The sequence below is a fragment of the Sus scrofa genome, chromosome 17, assembly GCF_054392235.1.
Source record: "Sus scrofa isolate SSC_HxYL_T2T_F1_AM1 chromosome 17, Sscrofa_HxYL_maternal_Yorkshire_Landrace_v2.0, whole genome shotgun sequence".
In the NCBI taxonomy this organism is placed as follows: Eukaryota; Metazoa; Chordata; class Mammalia; order Artiodactyla; family Suidae; genus Sus; species Sus scrofa.
The window spans coordinates 58,744,574-58,766,955 of NC_139399.1; the positions used below are offsets into that span (position 1 = coordinate 58,744,574).

General features: G+C 49.3%; 2 protein-coding genes across 2 annotated transcripts in view; one reads left to right on the top strand and one right to left on the bottom strand.

Moving 5' to 3' along the window:
* The window catches only part of ZNFX1 (zinc finger NFX1-type containing 1), a 93,281-nt gene that overhangs the window by 70,037 nt on the left and 862 nt on the right, over nucleotides 1-22,382 (bottom strand). The window contains exon 2 of the mRNA XM_021077518.2: nucleotides 18,324-18,414. The gene's annotated coding sequence lies outside the window, so the exon portion shown is untranslated. The remainder of the gene's footprint in view (nucleotides 1-18,323; nucleotides 18,415-22,382) is intronic.
* Nucleotides 1,860-20,445, top strand: LOC100524118 (somatomedin-B and thrombospondin type-1 domain-containing protein-like). Its single transcript, XM_021077519.2, has 5 exons — nucleotides 1,860-2,269; nucleotides 9,897-10,091; nucleotides 12,145-12,223; nucleotides 14,539-14,715; nucleotides 20,187-20,445. Exons 1-5 carry the CDS (start codon nucleotides 1,888-1,890, stop codon nucleotides 20,302-20,304), a joined length of 951 nt encoding a protein of 316 aa, XP_020933178.2. The 5' UTR covers nucleotides 1,860-1,887; the 3' UTR covers nucleotides 20,305-20,445.

Consider the following 22,382-nt stretch of genomic DNA (forward strand, 5'->3'; position numbering starts at 1 on the left):
CGAGGCCAGGGACCAAACCTGCAACCTCAAGGTTCCTAGTTGGATTCGTTTCCACTGTGCTACAATGGGAACACTCAGAGCAGTTTTAGATTCACAGTAAAATTGAGCATAACATACAGAGATTTCTCATAAACTTCCTGCCCCCTGCCACATGCTCAGCCCCTCCCCCATCAACACTCCCCAACAAACAGAGGAATTCATTTGTTGCAATGGATTGAACCTACATCAACACACTGTTATCACTCACAGTCCAAAGTCCAACATCTTGGTTGGCTCCAAGTTTTGGCAATTATGGATAAAGCTTCTATAAACACCCATGTGCAGGTTTTTATATGGACATAAGTTTTCAACTCGTTTGGGTAAATACCAAAGAGCACGATGGCTGGCTTGTATTTAAGAGTATATTTTGTACCATTTTGCATTCCCATCGGCAATGTATGAGTCTCTGTTGCTCCACCTCTTCACCAGCACTTGGTGGTGTCAGTGTTCCAGATTTTGGTCATTCTAATAGGTTTGTAGTGGTGTCTCATTATTTTAATTTGCATTTTCCTAATGACATACTGTGGAGCATCTCTTCATATACTTTTTTGCCATCTGTATTTCTTTGGTGCAGTGTCTAAGTCTTTGGCTCATTTTAATTTTTAAAATTTTTTGTCTTTTTAGGGCTGCACCCACAGCATACAGAGGTTCCCAGGCTAGGGGTAGAATTGGAGCTGTAGTTGCTGTCCTATACCACAGCCACAGCAACTCGGGATCCAAGCTGCATCTGTGAACCATGCCACAGCTCACAGCAACTCTGGATCCTTAACCCACTGAGTGAGGCCAGGGATCGAACCTGCATCCTCATGGTTACTAGTCAGATTTATTTCTGCTGAGCATGACGGCTGGCTTGTTTTTAAATTGAACTGTTTTCTTGTTTTGAGAGTTCTTTGTATATTTTGGATAACAGTCCATTATCAAATGTGTCTTTTGTAAATATTTTCTCCCAGTCTGTAGCTGGTCTTCTCATCCTCTTGAGCGATATAGGTTTGTAACAAATAAATCATTTAAAAAATTTTTTAAAAAATGAGTCAAGTTAAGGAGAAATATTTAGGAAATGATGCTCAAATTGGTAGGGGTAAACAAAAAACAAAGGCATAGCCAAGGGACTCAGTTTTGTGCAACACTGATATCACACAAAGAGCCTGGTACACATCCTGGCTCCCAAGCTCCTTTCTTGGCAATGATTATGCCTATTATTACTTTTTTTTTGGTCTTTTTTTTTCTTAAGCCCGCACCCGCAGCATATGGAAGTTCCTAGCCGAGGGGTCGAAGCAGAGCTGTAGCTGCCAGCTTACACCACAACTACAGCAATGCAGGATCTGGGCTGCCTCTGCGAACTACACTGCAGCTCAAGGCAATACTGGATCCTTAACCCACTGAGTGAGGCCAGGGATTGAACCCACATCCTCATGGATACTAATGGGATTCCTTATGTTGGACTACAATGGGAACTCCTTATTATTACTATTTTTAATATTGGTAGAGTTCCCTGGTGGCCCAGTGGTTAAGGACTTGTCATTATCACTGCTGCAGCTCAGGTCACTGCTGTGGCATGGGTTCAACCCCTGGCCTGGGAAGATCCTCATGCTGGGAGTGTGGTCAAAAAAATTGGCAACTATTATTGATATTATTGTTATAATTATGGTATACTGGCTATTACTCTTATTATTGCTATAATAATACACTATTGTTATCTATTATAATGTATTCTTCTGATGAACGTCTGAATCACTTCTTTCTCTCTGGAACCTGGGGGCAGTGGGGAACCCTGAAAAGCTGCTGCTGTTATTTTTACTATTATCTTGATATTTCACCACCACAAACTGCAAAGTTTGGATAAGATGGATGAGGGTGGATAACAGTTCCATGACAGGTAGGAGGTGGGTCTGGGGAGGGGTCCGGCCAGGAGCCTCCGCCCCAGAACGGGGCGGGCTGTGCAGGGTTGGTGCCCGACGATCTCGGGTTCCCAGCATGAGCTCAGTTATGGCCCCGCGCCGCGCAGCGCGGGTGCTGCCGCTGGCGCTCGGCCTGACGGTGGTGGCCACAGTGTCCTGGGCACGGGGACCGTGGGGCACACGCTGGCTGGGGCAGGGCTGCGCCGCGTTGGGCCGCTGCTGCCCGGGCCGTGACCCAACTTGCGCTGCCCGCGGGCCCCCACGCTGCTTCTGCGACCAGGCGTGCGGCACGGTGCGGGACTGCTGCCCGGACTACGCGCGGGCCTGCCCAGGTGCGCCCGCAGAAGCATGTGGCGGGGGCCGAGCTCTAAGCGCCGACGGGTGCGGAGTACTGCAGGGAGACGGTGCAAGGAAGACAGGAAGCCGCCCTCAGAGGGGGATCTGGACCTGGAAGGGCGCGCAAGCAAGGGGGACGCAGATGCGCAGGACACCGGGAGGCGGGGTGGGATGGGGGGACCGGGTCTGGGAAGATGCGCGTGGAGACAGATGCTCTGGCCACGCACACGGCCGCGCCAGTCTGGGGGCGGGGGGTGGATAAAATGGAGAAGCATGCGTGGAGGCTAGAGGGACGTGTGAGAGGAGGGGGTGCAAGGACTGCGCGCGGGACTTGGAAGGCGGCGCGAGGAAGGAGGGCTTGTGGAGGTGGGGTGCGAGCCAGGCTCTTGGGTGAGGGACACGGGGCGCCCATAGAAACAAGCGCGTGCGGACCTGAGGGGTCGAGAGAGGAGGGGGCGCACACAGGACCAAGGAGTAAGAGGGAGCAGGGGCACCTGCGGCCAGGCAGGCTCGGGAAGCGCGTGGCGGTGGGTGCGAGGAAGGAGAAGGAGCGCGTTGGCGTAGGGTTCAAGGTTTAGCAAATAAAAATCCAAGATGCCCACTTCACCTCAAATTTCAGATCAACAACCAATACTTTTAAAGTATATACATGTCCTCGATATTACATGGACCACACTTATATTAAAATTACTCTTTTTCTGAAATTCAAATCAGAATTTGAAATTAAAAAAAAATTTTTTTTAAGGGCCCCACCTGCGGCATATGGAAGGTCCCATTCTCAGGGTCAAATCGGAGCTATAGCTGTCGGCCTATGCCAAGAGCCACGCGGAATCCTTAACTCACTGAGCGCGGCCAGGGATCAAACCTACGATCTCATGGTTCTTAGTTGGATTCCTTTCCATTGTGCCACTATGGGAACTCCGGAATTTGAATTTCTGATTTGAATACAGGGCGTCCTGTCTTTTATCTGGCAAACCTAGCTTGGCAGAAGGACATGAGGTTTGGCAGGGTGCAGTGACAGGAGCGGAAGCACCCAGTGAGTCGCGGGCAGGGGTTGGGGTCACCAGAGAAATAGAGAGGGTGCTGAGGGGACCAGGGAGCTGCGGAAACCTGGGAGCTGTGGAAACCCGGGAGCTGCGGAAACCCGGAGAGGGCTTGGAGTGGAAGGATTCAGAGCCAGGGAGAAACCCGCTGGGTGGTTCCGGAGGGACAGAGGAACTGAGTATGTGTGGAACAGAGTAAAACTTAGACGGGACGGGAGTTGGGATGGGGGAGTGGAGGTGGGGGTTCCTGATCTGTAGGCAGGTAACACCCCGCTGTGGTCCCAGTGCCGGCTGTGGCCACTGTTCCAGGGTCTAGATCAATTGCCTGTCAAGACACTGCCACCCCACCCCAAGCTAGACTAGTATCCAGCAGGCTCTGAAACTAGGGTCCACTTTTGTTGAGTCATTAATTGGGGAGGACTCAGTCCTTTTTAATCCCAGGAATAACCTTTTTACTCTCCTTGGAGGCAAAAATCTAAATTCTGTCACCTTGCCAAGTGGCTGTGATTTAATTTTTGTCAGGGAGAAGAGTGAGTGGTTGGCCCTCTCCATCCAAAGACATCAGTGGGGCTTCCTTCAGAAACAGACATTTAAAAGAGGGCAGCTTTAAAAAATTCAAAACTGAAGGGACTCATTGATCAGCAACCTGCTCTGGGGGTGGGGCATCCCATCCAACCTGATTACTGCATCACAGCGCGCTCAAGGGCTCTGGTCTGTAATAACGTCCCTCTTCAGGAGATGGGAAGAGCCTGGCTTAGATAAGGCTTTGGCCAGCCAGGGTGATCCAGCGGGATTTGGACCTGGGCTGATGCCCTTTCCGTGGGAGTTCAGGTAGCCCCAAGAGAGGAGAGAGTAATTTTGGGCGTGGTGTCTTCCCAAGTCATAGCAATTAGACTCTCCCAGATTAAACTTGCAAAGGGACTGTCTTGGGAAGGCTGTTGACTCATCTGCACCCCCAAGACTCCCCCCCCCCCACAGTAATGGAGGGGCCCCCAGGAAGGGGACTGGGCAGAGGGATCTGTGATACTTTCCCACGGTCTGATCCATGCCCACAGGATCACACAATATTATCAGCTCCCCAGCTTTTTTCCTTTGTATAAAGAGCTGGGGGGCTGGTGGGCCCAGCACCTCAAAGCTTTGGCCACTCTTTGTTTTGCTCCTTTCAGAAGGCATCAAAAAGGCAGTGGGTCCAGGATTTGCCTCCCTCTGGGCTGGGGCAGAGCTGAGCCTTTATGAAAAGACCTGGGAAAAGTTCACTTTTCTGTCTCCCAGGGGAGCAGTGCAGAAGGGAACATGGGGACCAATTAGGAGGCAAGAGATGGTTTTTTTTTTTTTTTTTTTTTTTTTTTTGTCTTTTCTAGGGCCACATCCGTGGCATATGGAGGTTCCCAGGCTGGGGGTCTAATTGGAGCTGTAGCCGCTGGCCTACATCACCGCCACAGCACTGAGGGATCGGAGCCACCTCTGCAACCTATACCACAGCTCACAGCAACACCAGATCCTTAAACCCATTGAGCGAGGCCAGGGATCGAACCCGCAACCTCATGGTTCCTAGTTGGATTCGTTAACCACTGAGCCACGACGGGAACTCCAGAGCGTATTTTACCATTAGCAATTGAGGTGATAAAATGGACCAACTTCAGGAGTTGACTGGCACTTATCAAGTGCCAGGGAAATGTTGTTTTAGGTCTTTTAAATAAATTGTCTCCTCTAAGCCCCATAACAAAACTCTCTGAATAGACAGTGTCATTCTGCCCATTTTACAGATGAAGCAGAGACACAGAGAGGTAGTGACCCACTGACTCTAAGTTATCCAGCTATTAAGCAGCAGATCTGGGATTTAAACCCAGCAGCCTGGCTCCAGATCACAATATCATATGGCTGCTTGGGACAGGGGAGGGACTTAGGCCTGCTGTAGGAGGGAAGCTTGAATCCTTGACATCGTCCACCTTCAGTTCAACTACATTGCTGGCCACCTGCTATGTGCCCAGCTCAGCTGGGAGTAGTGGGTGTTGGAAAGATCAGACTCAGATCCCCCTCAAGCTTATGGTCTATTTTTTAGGAGACAGGGTGGCTGTGAGAGAAAGAAACAATCTCAGTCAGAGCAAGATGAAGTTTGGAATGATTGGTGAGGATAGGGTGGCGGCAGGGAGAGAGTGGGGCTGGAGTGGCTAGGAAAGCCTTAAAAGATGAACATCATTACTTTATGTTTTTCAAGTTCCTTACTGAACATTTTCAAGTATTTTATGCTCTTAATTTTCACCTTGACCCTCTAAGTATCGAAGTCCCCATTATGCACTTATGTGTTCATCATATTAGTCAGTAATCATAGGGTTGTGGCTTAACTCATATTACTTAAGCTAAAAAGGAAATTTATTGACTCAGATAACTGAAAAATAATCCATGGATTCTGGGCCAGCTTCAGGCATGGCTGGATCCAGGGACTCCAAGGATGTCACCAGGACTCTTTCCACCTTTCATCTCTGCTTGTGTTAGCTTCAGTCTAAGGCATGCTGTCACCAAGTGTTGACAAATGTAGTACCTAATAGCGCCAAACTGATGTCTTTACTGAAATAAGAGATACTTTCCTAGTTGTTCCAGTTAAAATCTTAGGGACAGTTCTCATATGCTCAGATTGGGTCACATACTCATTCATGATCCAAAAAAATCACTGAGCTGAGGGTGAAGGAATGTGTCAGTTGCTCATGTCTGGGTCACAAGCCCTATCCTAGGAATGAGAAGGTGAGGTCAGCCCTATCCAGACTCTGTGGACTGAGAGTGGGAAGGGTTGGTCCTCGAAAGAAAACTGAAGTGATGTTGCCAGAAGATGGGGTTAAGGAGGCTTGGAGGGACCCTGCATTTTGGGGAACTCTAAGTAGAAGTGTGTTGAAACATTAAACAGGAGGAGGAGGAGGCAGTGGGTAACTGGGTGGCACATTGCAGAAACCCTTTGATTTTTAGTCAGTAGTCTTGGCAGTCTCTGATCCACTATCACAAAGACGTTTGTGAAACCATCTCAATAGAGAAAGGAACCACTAAAGGACTTTAGGTGATAGGCCAGAACTATGTTCTAGAAAAGGCCCTTTGGTAGACAGTGAGGAGGGTGGACGGTCAGCAGGCCGGGCAGTGAGGTTCAGAGAAGAAGCTGGGGTTTGAATTGTTCAGAACAGCATTTCCTGATGAGCCTGGGCCTGTTGGCATGGGGGTGGAGGGATCCAAGGGGACTGTGGGAAATTCAGTCTGGCTCCAGCAGGCTCAGCTGAAACGATGTTATCTGGGTCTCCAGGGCTGGAAGAGCAACCTTAAAATCTCTTCCAACCCCCATCTCTTTCAGCTGCACTGATAAGTTAGAATTTCTCCTTTACACACAAAAAGGGGAGGAAGCCTTTGTTTTGAGAAACACTGCCATCTGGTGGTTCCTTTTAGCAAGGCCAACCTGAGGTCATATTTCCTTTGCTTTCATGAAGGCTCCTTCAGTAGTCACTGACTCCTTACTTACTGGGTCCTTTGTGTCTGGCACTGTATTTGTCCCTGGGATTCTACAGAGTACAAGACCCTTGCTGCTGAAGGGCTGACATTCTAGTTGAGGAGGCTGGCAGGATATGAATAATCATGTGGGTGTGCGAATATTGCCACCCTAGGTCTAGGTGAGGTGTGATGACAGTTCCTGGGGGTGTCAGCTGTGCATGCTGCTTGGTGACATCACAGATGCCAGCGGCCTGGAACGAATATGTTTAGGGTGCCATCTGCCTAATTTTCTGCAGAATCTCTCATCTGCCTGGTGGAGGATACGGCAGGACTTTGGTGCTTCCCCTTGGCCCAGCTTCCCGGCCAGTGCCTGGATCTGGTCTGCAGCCTCCCTGCCTGGTTATCCAGCCACTCTACGAACACTTCCTTTGACACAAAACTCACTTTTCCTAGGTTTTTCTATTGCAGATTATACTCTTTGCATGGACAGCTGCAGTAGCTGTCTTGCTGGTTTCCCTGCTCCTACCCTGACCTCCACCCAGTGGCTACAAACATCTGGTTAAAACCTTAAATGTGATGATGTCACTTCTCTGCTCAGAACCTGGTAGTGGCTTTTTTTCGTGCTTAGAATAAAATCCAGCTTCCTTACAATAGTCATCAAGGCTCTGAATCCCATCACTGCTGGCTTCTTTCTCTCTGATGTCACCTCCTGCCACTTTCCTTCCTGCTTTGTATGCTCTAGCCACACTGGCCTCCTCACTGTCCCTCCAGCATCTAACCTGGACCCTGCCCCCAGGCCTGTTCCCTCTGCCTGGAACATGTCCCCATCAGATACATACACACCTCCCCTTTGCCTCCTCAGATGTCCTTTGTCACAGAGCCACCCCCCCCCACCCCATCCCCTCTAAAACAGTTTCCTGTCACCCTACCCCTGCCACTCTTATCCTGCTTTGGATTTTCTCAGAGCATGGATCACTAGTTGAAATCACATCATCTATTGTATTGTTTCTTGTCTTCCCCACCGAGAATGTCAGCTCCTCCAGGGCAAGGGCCTTTCCTACTTTGCTCCCCTGTAATCCCATCACCCGGGGCAGCGCTTCGCACAAAGTATAGGCCCTGAGTCGTTGCCGAGTAAGTGTACAGAGATCCCTGCACTATTGCGCATTTACTATCTTCTCAGAGCTTCGCATCTGTCCTGGGACAGTGGACTTGGAGGAAGAAGCTGGAGGTCTCAAAGGCCACATCCTCAGGGAGTGCCCGTCGTGGCGCAGCGGAAATCAATCTGACTAGTAACCATGAGGACTCAGGTTCGATCCCTGGCCTCGCTCAGTGGGTTAAGGATCCGGCGTTGCCGTGAGCTGTGGTGTAGGTTGCAGACTCGGCTCGGATCTGGCGTTGCTGCGGTGTAGGCTGGTGGCTATAGCTCTGATTTGACCCCTAACCTGGAAACTTCCATATGTGGCGGGTGCGGCCCTAAAAAAAAGGCTGCATCATCAGAAAGTACCTATTCACTGGGCCCCTGAATATGGTGGGCACGGGGAGCACCTCATGGATGTGGAGCCCCCCACCCTCTTTTATTAAGATGAAATATTTTAGACATACCCCAATGTAGAGAGATCAGCACAACAATAATGTAACATGAAAAGCGAAGAAATGAGTCTTAATGGATACCACTGGGGCTTCTGCATGCTTTTCCTTTCTCCTCAGATTTAACTGCCGTGCTGAATTTGGTATTTATAACTTCTGCTGATATATATACATATATATATATATATTCAACATCTATAAAATATGTACAGTCAGTTCTCACGATTTATGGTAGTTAAACTCATGAATACCGAATTGACAAATACTGAGCCATTGCTCCGTTGCTCCTCGGGGACATATATGCAAACATATCTCGCATAGAGTATAATCTTAAATCCTAAAAACACCTCATTCTGGTAGATTCTATTTTATTTTACAAAAGAGAAAAATGAGGAGTTCCCTGATGGCCTAGAGATTAAGGATCCAGTGTTGTCACTGCTTGGCTCGGGTTTGATCCCTAGCCGGGAATTTCTGCATGCCACAGGCTTGGCCAGAAAAAGAAATCACCCAGAGGAGAAAAATAAGATTTGGAGACGTTAAGTGACTGGCCTGGGGCTGCCCCACTAACAGGTGCCAGAGTTAGAATTCAAAGCCAGTCCTCCTGGTCCCGGAGCCCAGGATCCTTGAACTGAACCACGCTGCCACCGGCCGCCTCCCTCCAGCAAGGCAGATGGGGCCTTGTTTGACCTTAGCTGTGAACATGCATGTCGGATGACTCAAAATTGTTATTGTTTTGCATATGTCTGCACATGACTGCAGAAGTGCCTCAAATGTTGGTTTGGGGGTTACAAATCAATTTTAGCAAATAGGTGAACTCACAAAGACTGAAGATTGACATGGGTACGTGCATACATATACATACAGATATACACTTAGGTATATAGACAATATATATGATACATATGTATATAGTATCATATATATAATGTATATTACCTGTCCTAATTCTTAAACACTGTATAGCACTTTTTGCAGTCTTTAAAACTGTGCTAAATAGTATCACACCAGAAATAGCTTCTGCAAGAGGCTTCTTTCCATCCCCATTGTTGCTAGTGGAGCTGTGGTTTCACTGCTGCAGAGGAATAGCTAGTGTTTACTGAGCACCTACTATGCGCATGGGCAATTACGCTTTATATGTCACATCGGGTTGAAGCCTCAAGGCCACTCCGTCAGGTGAATACTGTTCTTATACCCATTTGACAATGGAAGAAACTGAGGCATGGGGAGGTGAAATAAGTTGCCTTAACTACCTAGCATTTGTTTAGTGGAGGAATGAGTGATGGAAACCACCAGAATGATCACTAACAGGACGATGGGTAAATAAAATGTGGAATTCTAAGGTTAGGAAGATGGATAAACATTTGTCATAGGGACAGTTTTAAGGCAGCCGTGGATTCGGGTTTGCAAGAGTTCTCGTGCTCAGTGTGCTGCTCTGGGGGCTTCAGCCTGTGGGAAAGGTGGACAAGACCTGGCCACTGGCAAATGTCATAGAAGTTGCCCTTGGAGATGCCACCTTCTCTTCCAGCGGTGTCCTGTGTCGTGGCAGAGTGGAGTGGCTGGAGTCGCTGTGTCAAGCCCTGCCAGGTCTCTTACCGCGTCCGCCAGAGGCATGTGCTGCAGGAGCCGAGGAACGGGGGTGCTCCCTGCCCCCCATTGGAAGAACGGGCTGGCTGCGTGGAGTATCGCAACCACCAGGGAGTGGAGTGCCAACAGTCTTTGCGTGAGTTGGGGTGGCCCTGGGGGTAGCTGCCAGTGGGAACAGCTTGGCTGGACTGCAGGGCCCACCATAAGTTCTGTGTGGGGTCTGAGTCGAGGGTGCGACTTTGTCTTCCTTTGCCCTGATCCCTCTCCTCACCTTGTAAATGAGGTAAGAACCTCTGTCCTCCTCTGGGCATCTCAGTGTCTTCTTTCTTATCTCCCAGCGTGAACTGGTCAGGGCTTGGTTTAAATGAAGACAGGAAACCCAACTTAACCTGACTAGTGCGAAAATTTGTGGCTCATGTAACTGAAAATCCAAGTTCTGCATTCAGGGATGGCTGGATCCAGAAGCCCAAGCAATGTTGCCTGGAATCTCTCTCCATCTCTCTGCTCTGTTGTCCTGAGTTGGCATCTATTCTCAGGCAGGCATTCCCCCTGTAATGGTCTTTGTTAGCTCCAGGCTTCCTTGCACCCAGCTCGGCAGCTGGAAGAAAAGGCCTCTTTGCCCTTAGTTTCAGCAAATGTCCTAGGATGAAGTCTCATTGGCTTGACTTGGGTCCTGTGGCCACTGCTGAACCAATCAGTACGGCCAGAGTGATGCAGTACTCTGATTGGCCAAGCCTGGGGCATGTGGTCCCTTTGAGGCTGGAGGGGTGGGTTAGCCCCATGTGAATGAGAGTAGGGGAGGGGTGTTCTGCAAAGGACAATTGGGGAGAATGGATGCAGGGCAGGCAAAAGAGCAGATGTTGCCACATTGTACATCCTGACAAAAGGCTTTTATATCGTTACAAAAAAATAGGTGATGCCTATTTAACAGCTAAAGAAATTGACCAAGAGGGTGACAGTGGTTTTTCTGAAGGGGTAGAAGTACAGGCAGTTGGGCTAACTTGCCCGCTTCCAGTCTCTCCCCAGGCTGCAGCCTGGAGGGGCACGGAGGCCATACTGCATGGTGTCACCCTCCTGCTTTAAATCCTCCAGTAGCACCCAGAGCCCTCAGGGTGAAAGCCACACATTGTCACAATCTATAAGCTCAATGTGCTCTGGCTGTCACTTCCTGTGACTTTCTGTCCTCTGTCTTCTGCCTACATTTTATTATTTATTTATTTTCTCTTTGTAGGGCTGTACCTGCAGCACATGGAAGTTCCCGGGCTAGGAGGTGAATTGGAGCTGCAGCTACTGGCCTACATCACAGCCACTGAAACCAATGCCAGATCCAAGCTGGATCTGCGACCTACACCAAAGCTCATGGCAATGCTGGATCCTTAACCCACTGAGTGAGGCCAGGGATTGGACCTGCGTCCTCATGGACACTAGTCGGTTTCGTAACCTGCTGAGCTGCAACAGGAACTCCCTGTCTTCTGCCTGCATTTTAGAGGACCATTCTGACTGCTGTGGGGACAGCAGACTAAAAGGGGAAACCAGGGAGGAGGTGACTGCATGGTGCAGGCAAGGGCGTCCAGACTGTTCATTTCTTTCATCCCTTCATCTCGCCATCCATCCTTCCTTCCGTTCATCATCCCTGCTGTCATCTCTCTCTCTCTTTTTGGCCATGGTCATGGCACACGGGAGTTCCTGGGCCAGGGAATGAACCTGCGGCACAGCAGTCACTTGCGCCACATCAGTGTCAATAACGGATCCTTAACTACTAGGCTACCAGGGAACTCCCTGTCTCTCCTTTTTCCCCATCTTCCATTTATCCATCACCCCTCCATTCTTCCTTTATTTCTCACATCATTTCAGCCACCCATCCACCCAGTTAATAACCATCTCTTTTTCTCACTCATTCATCAGAATCATTTATTTGAAGAACTTTTTTTATTGAGATTCACTATACAACCCACTGTGCTAGGCCCTGAGTCTCAAGAGAGATAAATAGGATCCTGCCTCCAGCATTGCAGAAAGGGTCCTTGGGGGGAGCACCTACCCAGTTACAAGATCCCACAGTCTCCCTCGGGCTGCCACACAAATAACTGGGACACCAGGAGTACCTGGTCCTGCCTCCTGGGGTGTCATAGCCTTGGGGGTGGGGGTGGGGGTGCTGGGCTACCTAACTCTATTTTCTCCCTGGCCTACAGTCCCTGCTCTGATAACCACAGGCAGCTATGGGAAAGAGCGGGAAAAACAAGGTGTCCCCAAGAAGCAGGAGATGGCAGGGTAAGTGGAAGCCAATGGACCCACAGTCAGACTCTAATTTGTGTTAATTTGGATTAAACCTTCATCCTAGCTCTCTTATTTCAACAGCTTCAACATCTCCCTATTTCTTGTCATATTACATTTGTAAGCTCATGAACGTGGACTTTGAAGTCCTTAATAATTGGTGTCTATTCAAGTTCACTCACTCATTCACTCAATGTTTATTGTTTATATGACAAGTACTGTGCTAGGCCTTGGGACAACAGCAAGGAACAAAAAAAGGACAGAAATGCTTGTCCTCATGGGGCGGTCAGTCTAGTCAGGGACATCTTTACCAAGAAGGTGACATTTGAACTAAGACATCAAGGAGGGCACCTGGGGGAAGAGCATGATTTGAAGAGGGACTAGCAAGTGCAAAGGTCCTGAAGCAGGGAATGCCTGGTATGTTCAAGGAGCAGCAAGAAGTTCAGGCTGGAATTCAGGGAGAGGGAGAGAGAGCCAGATCGCACAGGATCTATAGGCTGTGGTGGAAGTTGGGTACTGTCTCTGCATGAAATGGGAGTCATGAGAGGGTTTGGGGGCAGGGGAATGACAAGCTCTGACCTAGGTTTTCACAGGATCCTATTAGATGCTATTTGGAGACTCGATCGCAGAGAGGCAAGGAAGGAATGAGGGAGACCAAGGGGGAGGCTACTGCAATGGTCCACACAAGAAACAAAGGTGATTTGGATCAGGGTGGGTTTCAGGGACTGGAGTCAGACTATTTTGCTGACGGTGGCAATGAGGTCAAGCTTCTAGGACAGTGCCCGACATATGGTAGCTACACAACAAATACCAATTTTAAGAATGAAATCTGAACTAAGGCAGTGGTGACGGAGAGGAGGGCTCAGTTAGGGTTCCTTTCATTGTGAGTGACAGAAACTCAGCTCAAACTGGCTCAAGTGAAAAGGAGAATTACTGGTTTATATAACTAGGGGAAGTTTTGCAATAGTATTAACTTCAAGCATGGCTGGAGCCAAGAGGTCAAATATTGTCTAGACTTCCTCTCCCCCTGCCCTACATATATTGGCTTCCTTCACAAGCAACCTCTCTGCTTGTAGTAGCCAAGCTGCCCACCAGCTGCTCCATGTCCTCCCAGTCTCATAGGCTCCTTTCTAGAGGAGACTCTGATTGGTCGTGCTTGGATCCCAGGCCCAACTGTGAACCAATCACCATGGCCCAGAGCATGGGCCCTCTGATTGGTCCACTTCAATCCTCTGCCTACTCCAGGAGCAAGTGTGGGGAGCTGGGACCAGTCCCTCTGATTGCCCCTCCAAAACTATGTAAAGTGAGGACAAGAGTTTTCCCAAATAAATCATCAAAAGGGCAAGAGAAAGCACGTTGGAAAGACGAAAGTTCCAATTATCACAGGCTTCTAGTAAGGGACAGGAAAGGGCTTTGAGCTGGCTTTGGGCTGGCTTTGGGCTATTCCTGAAAAAAAAAACACAACAACAAAAAAAGAAAAAAAAAACAAAACCCCAAACCAAAAAAAGCTGGCCTGCCAGAGGCTGAAGCCACCAGGGGGCAGCAGCCCCACACCGTAAGCCCCCAGCTCCTTGACAAGCTGCATCTTGTCAGCAGGGGGTGCCATTTACTGCTACTTGTAGAAAAAGTTGCGTAGAAGTAAAATTTGGGCAAACTGGGTCTTAATTCAGATACCCTGTGATCAGAATCCTCCCTTTTAAATAATTCTCATGGCGAATCTTTTCTATAAAATAGGATCTTTTGCAAAGTGCATCGGAGGGCCTATGGAGGCTTTGGGGATTAGCTGGTTCCATTTTAGGCACTACCACTTATTAGCTGTGTGAATCTGGGCAAGTTATCTTTCTGGTCCTCAGTCTCCTAATCTGTAAATTGGGGCCAACAGCTACCTTGCAGGGTTTCCTTATTCCACTGGGACAAGCAATTCATTGAGCAAATTTTTATCGAGCCAGATCCTGGACTAGGAGTTGGACACTACAGTGAACAGAACAAACAAAACTTCTGCCACTGTGGAGCTGGTGTTCCAGTGGGGGAAGAGAGATGAGAAGTCACCTCTATAGTCTTTTGGATATGATGCTTAGAAGAAATGGCCGTGGAAACCCTCGGTGAGGTTAACTTTAAAAAGCAGGAATCATGTCTCTTGCATGCAACCAGTTACTGCAGACTGGGTTGCCCAAAAGATCCCTATAGCAGGTAGAAATTTTACTGACCTGGGCCTACAGGTACACAGGCCTACAGTACACCTGTGGGTACACAGTAGTTGCTCCATAAATGCTCACAGGTGTTTGGGGTGGTGTCTCCCTGTGTGGCTGCAGGTATTGTGTCCAGTTCCGGCTGGGGCCCATTCCAGGGAGCTGCCAGCAGGCAAGGGCGCCCCATGCCCAGTGGACAAGGTATCTGACCCGGGGCCACACGGTTTGTGTGAGGTGTGAGTGGCCCGCCCAGGATGCCAGGAGCCGGCGCTGCTACGGGGATGGCGGTGGGGCCAGAGGGTAAGCGGTGGGACTCGGGCAGGGGGAAGCATGACTGTGGAGCCTGGGCTTCTCTGCTGCCTGAGAAATGAAGGTGCAGAGGGAGCGAGATCCCCCTTTCTGGCCAGGGTGGGGCCCAGGAGGGTCCTGATCCCCATGTCTGAGGAGAAGCCTCTTTTGCTGTTTCCAGCTGTGTGACCTCAGGCAATCTCATAGCCTCTCTGAACCCCACTTTCCTCATGTGAAAATGCAGATAAGAGGACTTCCCCATGGGGCCATGGTCCAAGTGAAGTGAGATTGTATAAATCGAGGACTTAGCATAGCTCCTGGCATCCAGAAAGCACTCAAGAGAAGGGAGTTAGTCTTTTTTTTTTTTTTTTTTTTTTTTTTGTCTTTTTGCTATTTCTTGGGCCGCTCCCGCGGCATATGGAGGTTCCCAGGCTAGGGGTCGAATCGGAGCTGTAGCCACTGGCCTACGCCAGAGCCACAGCAACGCGGGATCCGAGCCGCGTCTGCAACCTACACCACAGCTCACGGCAACGCCCGATCGTTAACCCACTGAGCAAGGGCAGGGACCAAACCCACAACCTCATGGTTCCTAGTCGGATTCGTTAACCACTGCGCCACGACGGGGACTCCGGGAGTTAGTCTTATTGCTGAATCCTCAATTTCCTTAAAAGCCAAATTTGGTTACCCTAATTTTATAGATGGGAAAACTGAGGATCAGAGAGGCACTGTGACTTAGTCAAGGTCATACAGCAGAATCTGACCCTGATTTGGCTGATATCAAACCCCTAGCCTCCTCCCACAAGGGCAGGTGTCTTGGAAAGCACTTAGCATTATACTAGTAGCTAACATTTATTACTGCTTACTCTCTGCCAAGCATTATCCTAAGCTCTTTATATTCATTCGTTCATTCAATAAGTATTTGTTGAGCACTTACTATTGAGCACGTGCCAGGCAATATTTTGGGCACTAGGGAGACGCAGTGAACAAAGCAGCTGTGGTCCCTTCTCTCACAGAGACACATTCTGCTGTGAGGAGGCAGACCTTAGGCAAGTAAATCTAATTTGTCAGACAGGAGATAAGTGTAGGAAAAGAAAGCAGAATCGGGGGAAGTTCTGGGAGTTGTTATTTTGAAAAGAAGGTGACACTAAGGAGGTGACATCTGAACAGAGATCTGAAGGAAATGAGGGAGGTGGCCACGTGGATGTCGGGGAAGGATATTCCGGGCAGAGGGAACAGCAAGTGCAAAGGCCCTGAGGTGGAAGCGTGCCATCATGGAGGCCAAAGTGGAATGAGCAGGGGACGGAGGGGGCGCTGGTGCATGGAAGGAGGTGAGGACACACTGATACACAGCATGCCCTTGAAACATGCCAAGAGCCCAAAGTGGATACTTTCAGGATCTTTGCTTTCCAGATGAGAATGATTCACAAAGAGGTGCCCAAGGTCACACACCTAGCAAGTGGCAGAAACAGGCCTTGAACTTAAACTGCTCAGACTGCTGGGCCAAGCTCGAAAGGTAATTCTAGACTGTTTCCCCCTGTGCTTTTCCAGCTCTGGGATTATTATACCGTAGGAACGAGAGCTGTCTCTGGGGTCTATCCAGGGAGTTCTCCTTTTTCCAAGGATGTTAATTTCTTTCCTTTTATTTTTATTTATTTATTTATTTTTGTCTTTTTGCCATTTCTTGGGCTGCTCCTGCAGCACATGGAGTTTCCCAGGCTAGGGGTCTAATCGGAGCTATAGCTGCCAGCCTCCGTCAGAACCACAGCAACACAGGATCCGAGCCGCATCTGCGACCTACACCACAGCTCACGGCAACGCCGGATCCTTAACCCACTGAGCAAGGACAGGGATCGAATCTGCAACCTCATGGTTCCTAGTCGGATTTGCTAACCACTGCGCCATGACGGGAACTCCAATTTCTTTCCTTTTAGAAATGAGTAGCCCCACTCACTGCAAACCCAGAGCAGGGGATGCCGATGCCAGATGGTGTGTTAGGGACAGGTGTATCCGAACAAGAGGCCATGGGAGCAAGTGTATCTGAACACGAGGCCATGGGAGCAGATCTGGCAGATTCAAACCCCTGGCCCTTACGAGATATGTCACTCTAGGCAAGGCCTCCTTCCGACCCTGACAGCCTGCACCACTCGGATTTCAGGAAGGATCCTGAGTCCTTTGCACAGCATCTGGCTCCTCATGGATGCTTAGTAATGGAAGCTGCTACTATCACATTAAACTTACAAAATGGGAATAATACTATGTACTTTGTGAAAATGAAGTGTAATAAATGTGATGTCCTTGGCACATAATAGGTGCCCAATAAATAAATGGCAGACAATATCGTCACACTCTAGAGAGGCCCTCTCAGTCCACTTTCTGTCAGTCTTATCCCCCATGCTTATCCATTTTGGACCTGAGATTCTACCATTAGCGACTCATTCTTTGGGCTATTAGAGCCTCAGTTTATCTGTCCATCTTCAGATAAGCTTTTCCAGCCCTAAAACTGATTAATCCCAAATTTCTCTTTTTGGATGCAAATACTCCGGGAACATGGCACTTTGGTGAGACTGAGATGAGGGTTACAGAACCGCTGCCTCTCCCAGGCATGGGCAGGGATGGAAAACAGCGCCAGGGCTGTGCCAGAGAGAGGCAGCTCTCCCCACTCCCACAGCCGGGCCAGGCTCACAGAACAGGTGATGAAAGGTCTGATTGGGTCATGAGCTCACCAGGCAGGACTGGGTAGAGGAGGAGGATCAAAGCGAGGATGGAAATGAGCTGCCAGCCGGATTCTTTCCACGGGCAGCTGGCGAGGGCGGGCATGCAAAGGGCCAGTGCCCGGGGAAGGTTAGCCTGCCATTTGGGGGCTTTAGGAAGGTTTATTTAGCATGAGAAGTGTCTCTGAGTTTGGAGCAAGCAGAAGAACACCCACCATAATTATGCACCTACTGTGTGCTGGGCATCAAGTGGGTGCTTATTTGAGAGCTCTCACAAGCCCTGTTGAGACAGGGACATCCATTCCACTTTCTATACTAACAATGGCAATAATAGAGGTAACTTTAAATGCTATCATTTATGAAGTGCCTATGAAGTGCCAGACACTGTGCTTAGAAGCTTAGAATAGTGCCTGGCACATCACACAATTGGTGTGTGTCGTTATTGTTAGTATTTTGCCTTTTTATCTATTTATTTTTCCTTTTTGGCCATGCCTTTGGTATACAGAAGTTTCCCAGTCAGGGACTGAACCCTCGCCACAGCAGCAACCTGAGCTGCCGCAGTGACAAAGCCAGATCTTTAACCTGCTGTGTCACAAGAGAATTCCTATTTTGCCTTTTTACAAGATGTGACTTATACCTAGGGAGAATTCGCGAAAACGTATATGAACGGGTTAACGAATGTTTGCAAAGAGGACCCACCTCAGCCGTCACCACCCAGGCAAGGAACAGAACCCCGCGAGCCCCCCAGGTTCCCCCTCCCCATAGAGGAAACCACCGTCCCGACTTTCATGGTAAATCCACTGTACAGTTTTCTTTATAGCCTTCCTCACCTGCGTGTAGGTCCTGCAGTTCAATTTTGTCTGCCCCTCCCCATCAATCATCACGTCAATGAGATCATGCAGCACGTACCTTTTGGAACTCGGCTTCTTTTGCTCGACACGAGGTTCACACGTTTCATCGACGTGGCTGCCCCGTAGCCGTGGATCGTTCATTCTGGTTGCTGAAAGGATTAGCCATTATTGTCATGATCATCTTTATGCGCTGCATCTCACTGAACCCTCCCAGCACGCCAGAGGGGCGCAGAGTATGGTTCCTTTTGTCGTTAAAGGACCTGAGGCTCCCAGGAGTTGGGGCATGAATCCCCCCAGTTCCAGAACCCGTGTTCTTTTTTGGCTGCCCCGCAGCATACAGAGTTCAGGGATCAGATCCAAGTTGCAGCTGTGACATACACTGCAGGGGTGGCAATGATGGATCCTTTAACCCACTGTGCCTCGGGTGGTGGTGGGGGATCAAACCCATGCCCTGATGCTGCAGAGACACCTCAGATCCCATTAGGCCACAGCAGGAACTCCTCTTTTTTTTGGTTGGGGGGGAGATGCACAGCACCTGAGGCATGTGGAAGCTCCCAGGCCAGGCATCAAATCTGAGCCACAGCAGTGACAATAGCAGATCTTCTTGTGTGTGTGTCTTTTTTTTTTGTCTTTTTGTCTTTTTTTGTTGTTATTGTTGTCATTGTTGTTGCTATTTCTTGGGCCGCTCCCGCGGCATATGGAGGTTCCCAGGCTAGGGGTCGAATCGGAGCTGTAGCCACTGGCCTACGTCAGAGCCACAGCAACGCGGGATCCGAGCCGCATCTGCAACCTACAGCACAGCTCACGGCAACGCCGGATCATTAACCCACTGAGCAAGGGCAGGGACCGAACCCGCAACCTCATGGTTCCTAGTCGGATTCGTTAACCACTGCGCCACGACGGGAACTCCTGTGTGTGTCTTTTTTGTCTTTTTAGGGCCACATCGGCGGCATGTGGAAGTTCCCAGGCTAGGAGTCGGATCAGAGCTACAGCTGCTGGCCTACGCCAGATCCCAGCTGTGTCTGCAACCTACCCCACAGCTCATGGCAATGCTGGATCCTTAACCCACTGAGCGAGGTCAGGGATCAAACCCACATCCTCATGGATCCTAATTGGGTTTAACTAGGGAGCCAGGGAGGGAACTCCCAGAATCTGTGTTCTTAATCACTCCACTGTCTTGCCTCCCAACAGGAGGGAGAAGGGGTCCAGGGGGTTAAGCAGCTTCCCTGGTGTGCCCAGGAAGGACGCAAAAGTGCCACTTTGCCAGGCCCTACGAGCTGAGTCTGGGTTGCCCTGTGTGGCCCCTAGGATCAGCGGTTCTGGGCAACCCAGGGCCAACTTCCCATCAGGCACAGCAGACACGGGGCCCAGTGCCCACACACTTTTAGGGTCCTCAAAAGTGCTTTACTTTAGCCCCTTAAAATCAGAAGCAATAAGATATAATGATGATGAAGATCTGATACTGAATCCAATCCAGATTTTTTATATATATGTACATATATACACACACACACATATATAATTTTTTTTTTGCTTTTTTGGGACCCCACTCATGGCATATGGCAGTTCCCAGGCCAGGGGTCCAATCGGAGCTACAGCTGCCGGCCTATACTACAGCCACAGCCACGCCAGATCTGAGCTGCATCTGCGACCTACACCATAGGTCACAGCAATGCTGGATCCTTAACCCAATGATTGAGGCCTGGGATCAAGCTTGCAACCTCATGGTTCCTAGTTGGTTCTTAGCACAGTTTGGCTCTGCCACGATGGGAACTCCAGTCCAGATTATATTTATCTTTACACAATACAGCTGTAAACTCCGATGTAAAATATTTTTGCATGGAAAAGAGGCCCTGGAAAGCAAATATCCCTGGCGCCCAGGAGAGTCACGCTGCCACTGAACCAGCCCCGTGTCTTGCAGGCACCAGCTGTTGCTGTGGCAAGCGGCCGGCCACCCCCGGTGCCGAGGGACCTGGGAGAGGCTTGGGCAGCTCCGGCACTGTTCCTGCCCTGAGGTCCACCGCCTTGTCTTCATCTAGCAGCGGAGGTCCCCTATGCTCCAGGACCCCTCTGTCTAAAGTATTGGGGGGGCATGCCAACCCCCAGGGCCTGGGATCCCGCAGGATGAGGGAGGGAGTGGGGGAGAAATCTGCAAGTTGTAGACTGAGGAACAAGCCTTGTCCTTATGCTGACACTGAAAACAGTTTTATGTTTCCACTGGGTGCCAGCTGAGTCACTGCCCTCCCCCCATCTCCTCTAGTTCAGGACTTATCAAATTTCATCTCATAAATACACTCGCCTCGCTTTTTTGCCCTCTTTTCCTTACCTGTACCATTTTTTGGGCTCTCCACCCTTCCCTTTTTTTATTCAAATTTATTTTAAAAGGCAGCCTATACTTAAATATATGCGTATAAAGAGAAAGATTTTTAAATCACAACTAGAAATGAAAATAAATAATAGTAGTGAACATGAAGCACCTACAATATGCCAGGCACTGTTCTGGTCCTTTACACACGTTGACTCCCTGAATCCTGAGTTAGGTGCAATGATTATCCCCACTTGACACGTGAGGAAGCTGAGGCACAGAGAGGTGAAGTCACTTGTCCCAGGGCACACAGCTAATGAGTGGCCAAGCAGGAGATTGAAAACCCATGAGCACCACCTGCTGCTAAGATTGTCTGCATTAGCAGGACACCAGCTGCACAAGGGCAAGGCGTTTTGGTCGTTTCCTCTGCTGTGTCTGCTATGCCTAGACTAGTGCCTGGCACAGCATAATGCTCAACAAATATTTGTTGAATAAATTAAATGAACAGGTGAATGATCAGCCCCCGCAATTAGAAGACAATCAGGAAAACAAACACAATGGAAAGCAAACAGGTCTGGTGAAGTGGTGTTACCTAAGGAGCTGAGCATGAAGTCCGCTTCTTTTTCTTTTTTTCTCTTTTTTCTTTTCTTTCTTTTTTTTTTTTTTTTTTTTGTCTTTTTGCCTTTTCTAGGGCCGCACTCGCGGCATATGGAGGTTCCCAGGCTAGGGGTCCAATCGGAGATGTAGCCGCTGGCCTACGCCAGAGCCACAGCAACACGGGATCCGAGCCGCATCTGCAACCTACAGCACAGCTCATAGCAATGCTGGATCCTTAACCCACTGAGCAAGGCCAGGGATCAAACCCGCAACCTCATGGTTCTTAGTCGGGTTCGTTAACCACCGAGCCACGACGGGAACTCCAAGTCTGCTTCTTTTTCAAACAAGAAAGTAGCTCGTGCTGGAGAGGGAGTGAAGAGGCAAGAGTATCTATAGGAGACAAAGTCCTCCACAAACCAGAAGGATTATGAGGGACTTGACAAGGAGCAGATTTTCTCCCCTTGGGAGTCAGCTGTTATTAATACACATATTAACACTTTATTGAGATAGAATTCACATACCATACCATTCACGCAAAGTGTAACTTTGTAGCAAGTTCACACCATCCTATAACTTGATCTAATTTTAGGACACCTTGTGTCCCCCCCCCCAGAAGAAATCTCATACCCAGTAGCAATCACTCCCCATTCATCAGACCCCTCCAGCCCCAAGTAGCCACTGGTCTACTTTCTGTTTCTATGGATTTGCCTATTCTGAGCATTTCGTATAAATGGAATCATACAAATGGTATTTCGTATCTGGCTTCTTTCACTCAGTGTAATATTTTCAAGGTTCATCCATTCTGTAGCCAGTTATTTAATGTCCCGGCCTGGGTTCGTGTGAAATCATCTCATTTATGAGTCCCTCACTTGGGGAAGCAGGGCTGCAGTGAATCAAGAACGGTGGGGGGAGTCCTGGCTCACTCCTGCTCCTCCATCTAGTGCACTGGCTCAGCTGTCCCTGCCTTTGGATCTAGGCGCTCCCCAGGATGGAGCTGGGGGAGGGGTGTACCTTTCCACTGTCCTTGGGGCTGGCCCAGGGACTGGCCCACATGTTCCTGCTACTCAATCCTCCTTCCTAAATCAGGACTCTGGGCACTCCTGGGAATCACTGTCTGTTCCCTGTCTCTGGGAGTGTGAATGAGTCACTGGGCAGGCATTTCAGCAGCACCTGTGTGTGTCCGTCTGGAGCAAGGAGCTGGGGCAGGGGAGGGAA

Excerpts from the sequence above, each read along its gene's own strand:
- LOC100524118 (XM_021077519.2), top strand. The coding sequence starts at position 1,888 with ATGAGGGTGGATAACAGTTCCATGACAGGTAGGAGGTGGGTCTGGGGA. Across the intron at positions 10,092-12,144 it reads GGAGTGCCAACAGTCTTTGC|TCCCTGCTCTGATAACCACA; the intron begins GTGAGTTGGGGT and ends CCTGGCCTACAG. Across the intron at positions 12,224-14,538 it reads AAGAAGCAGGAGATGGCAGG|GTATTGTGTCCAGTTCCGGC; the intron begins GTAAGTGGAAGC and ends GTGTGGCTGCAG.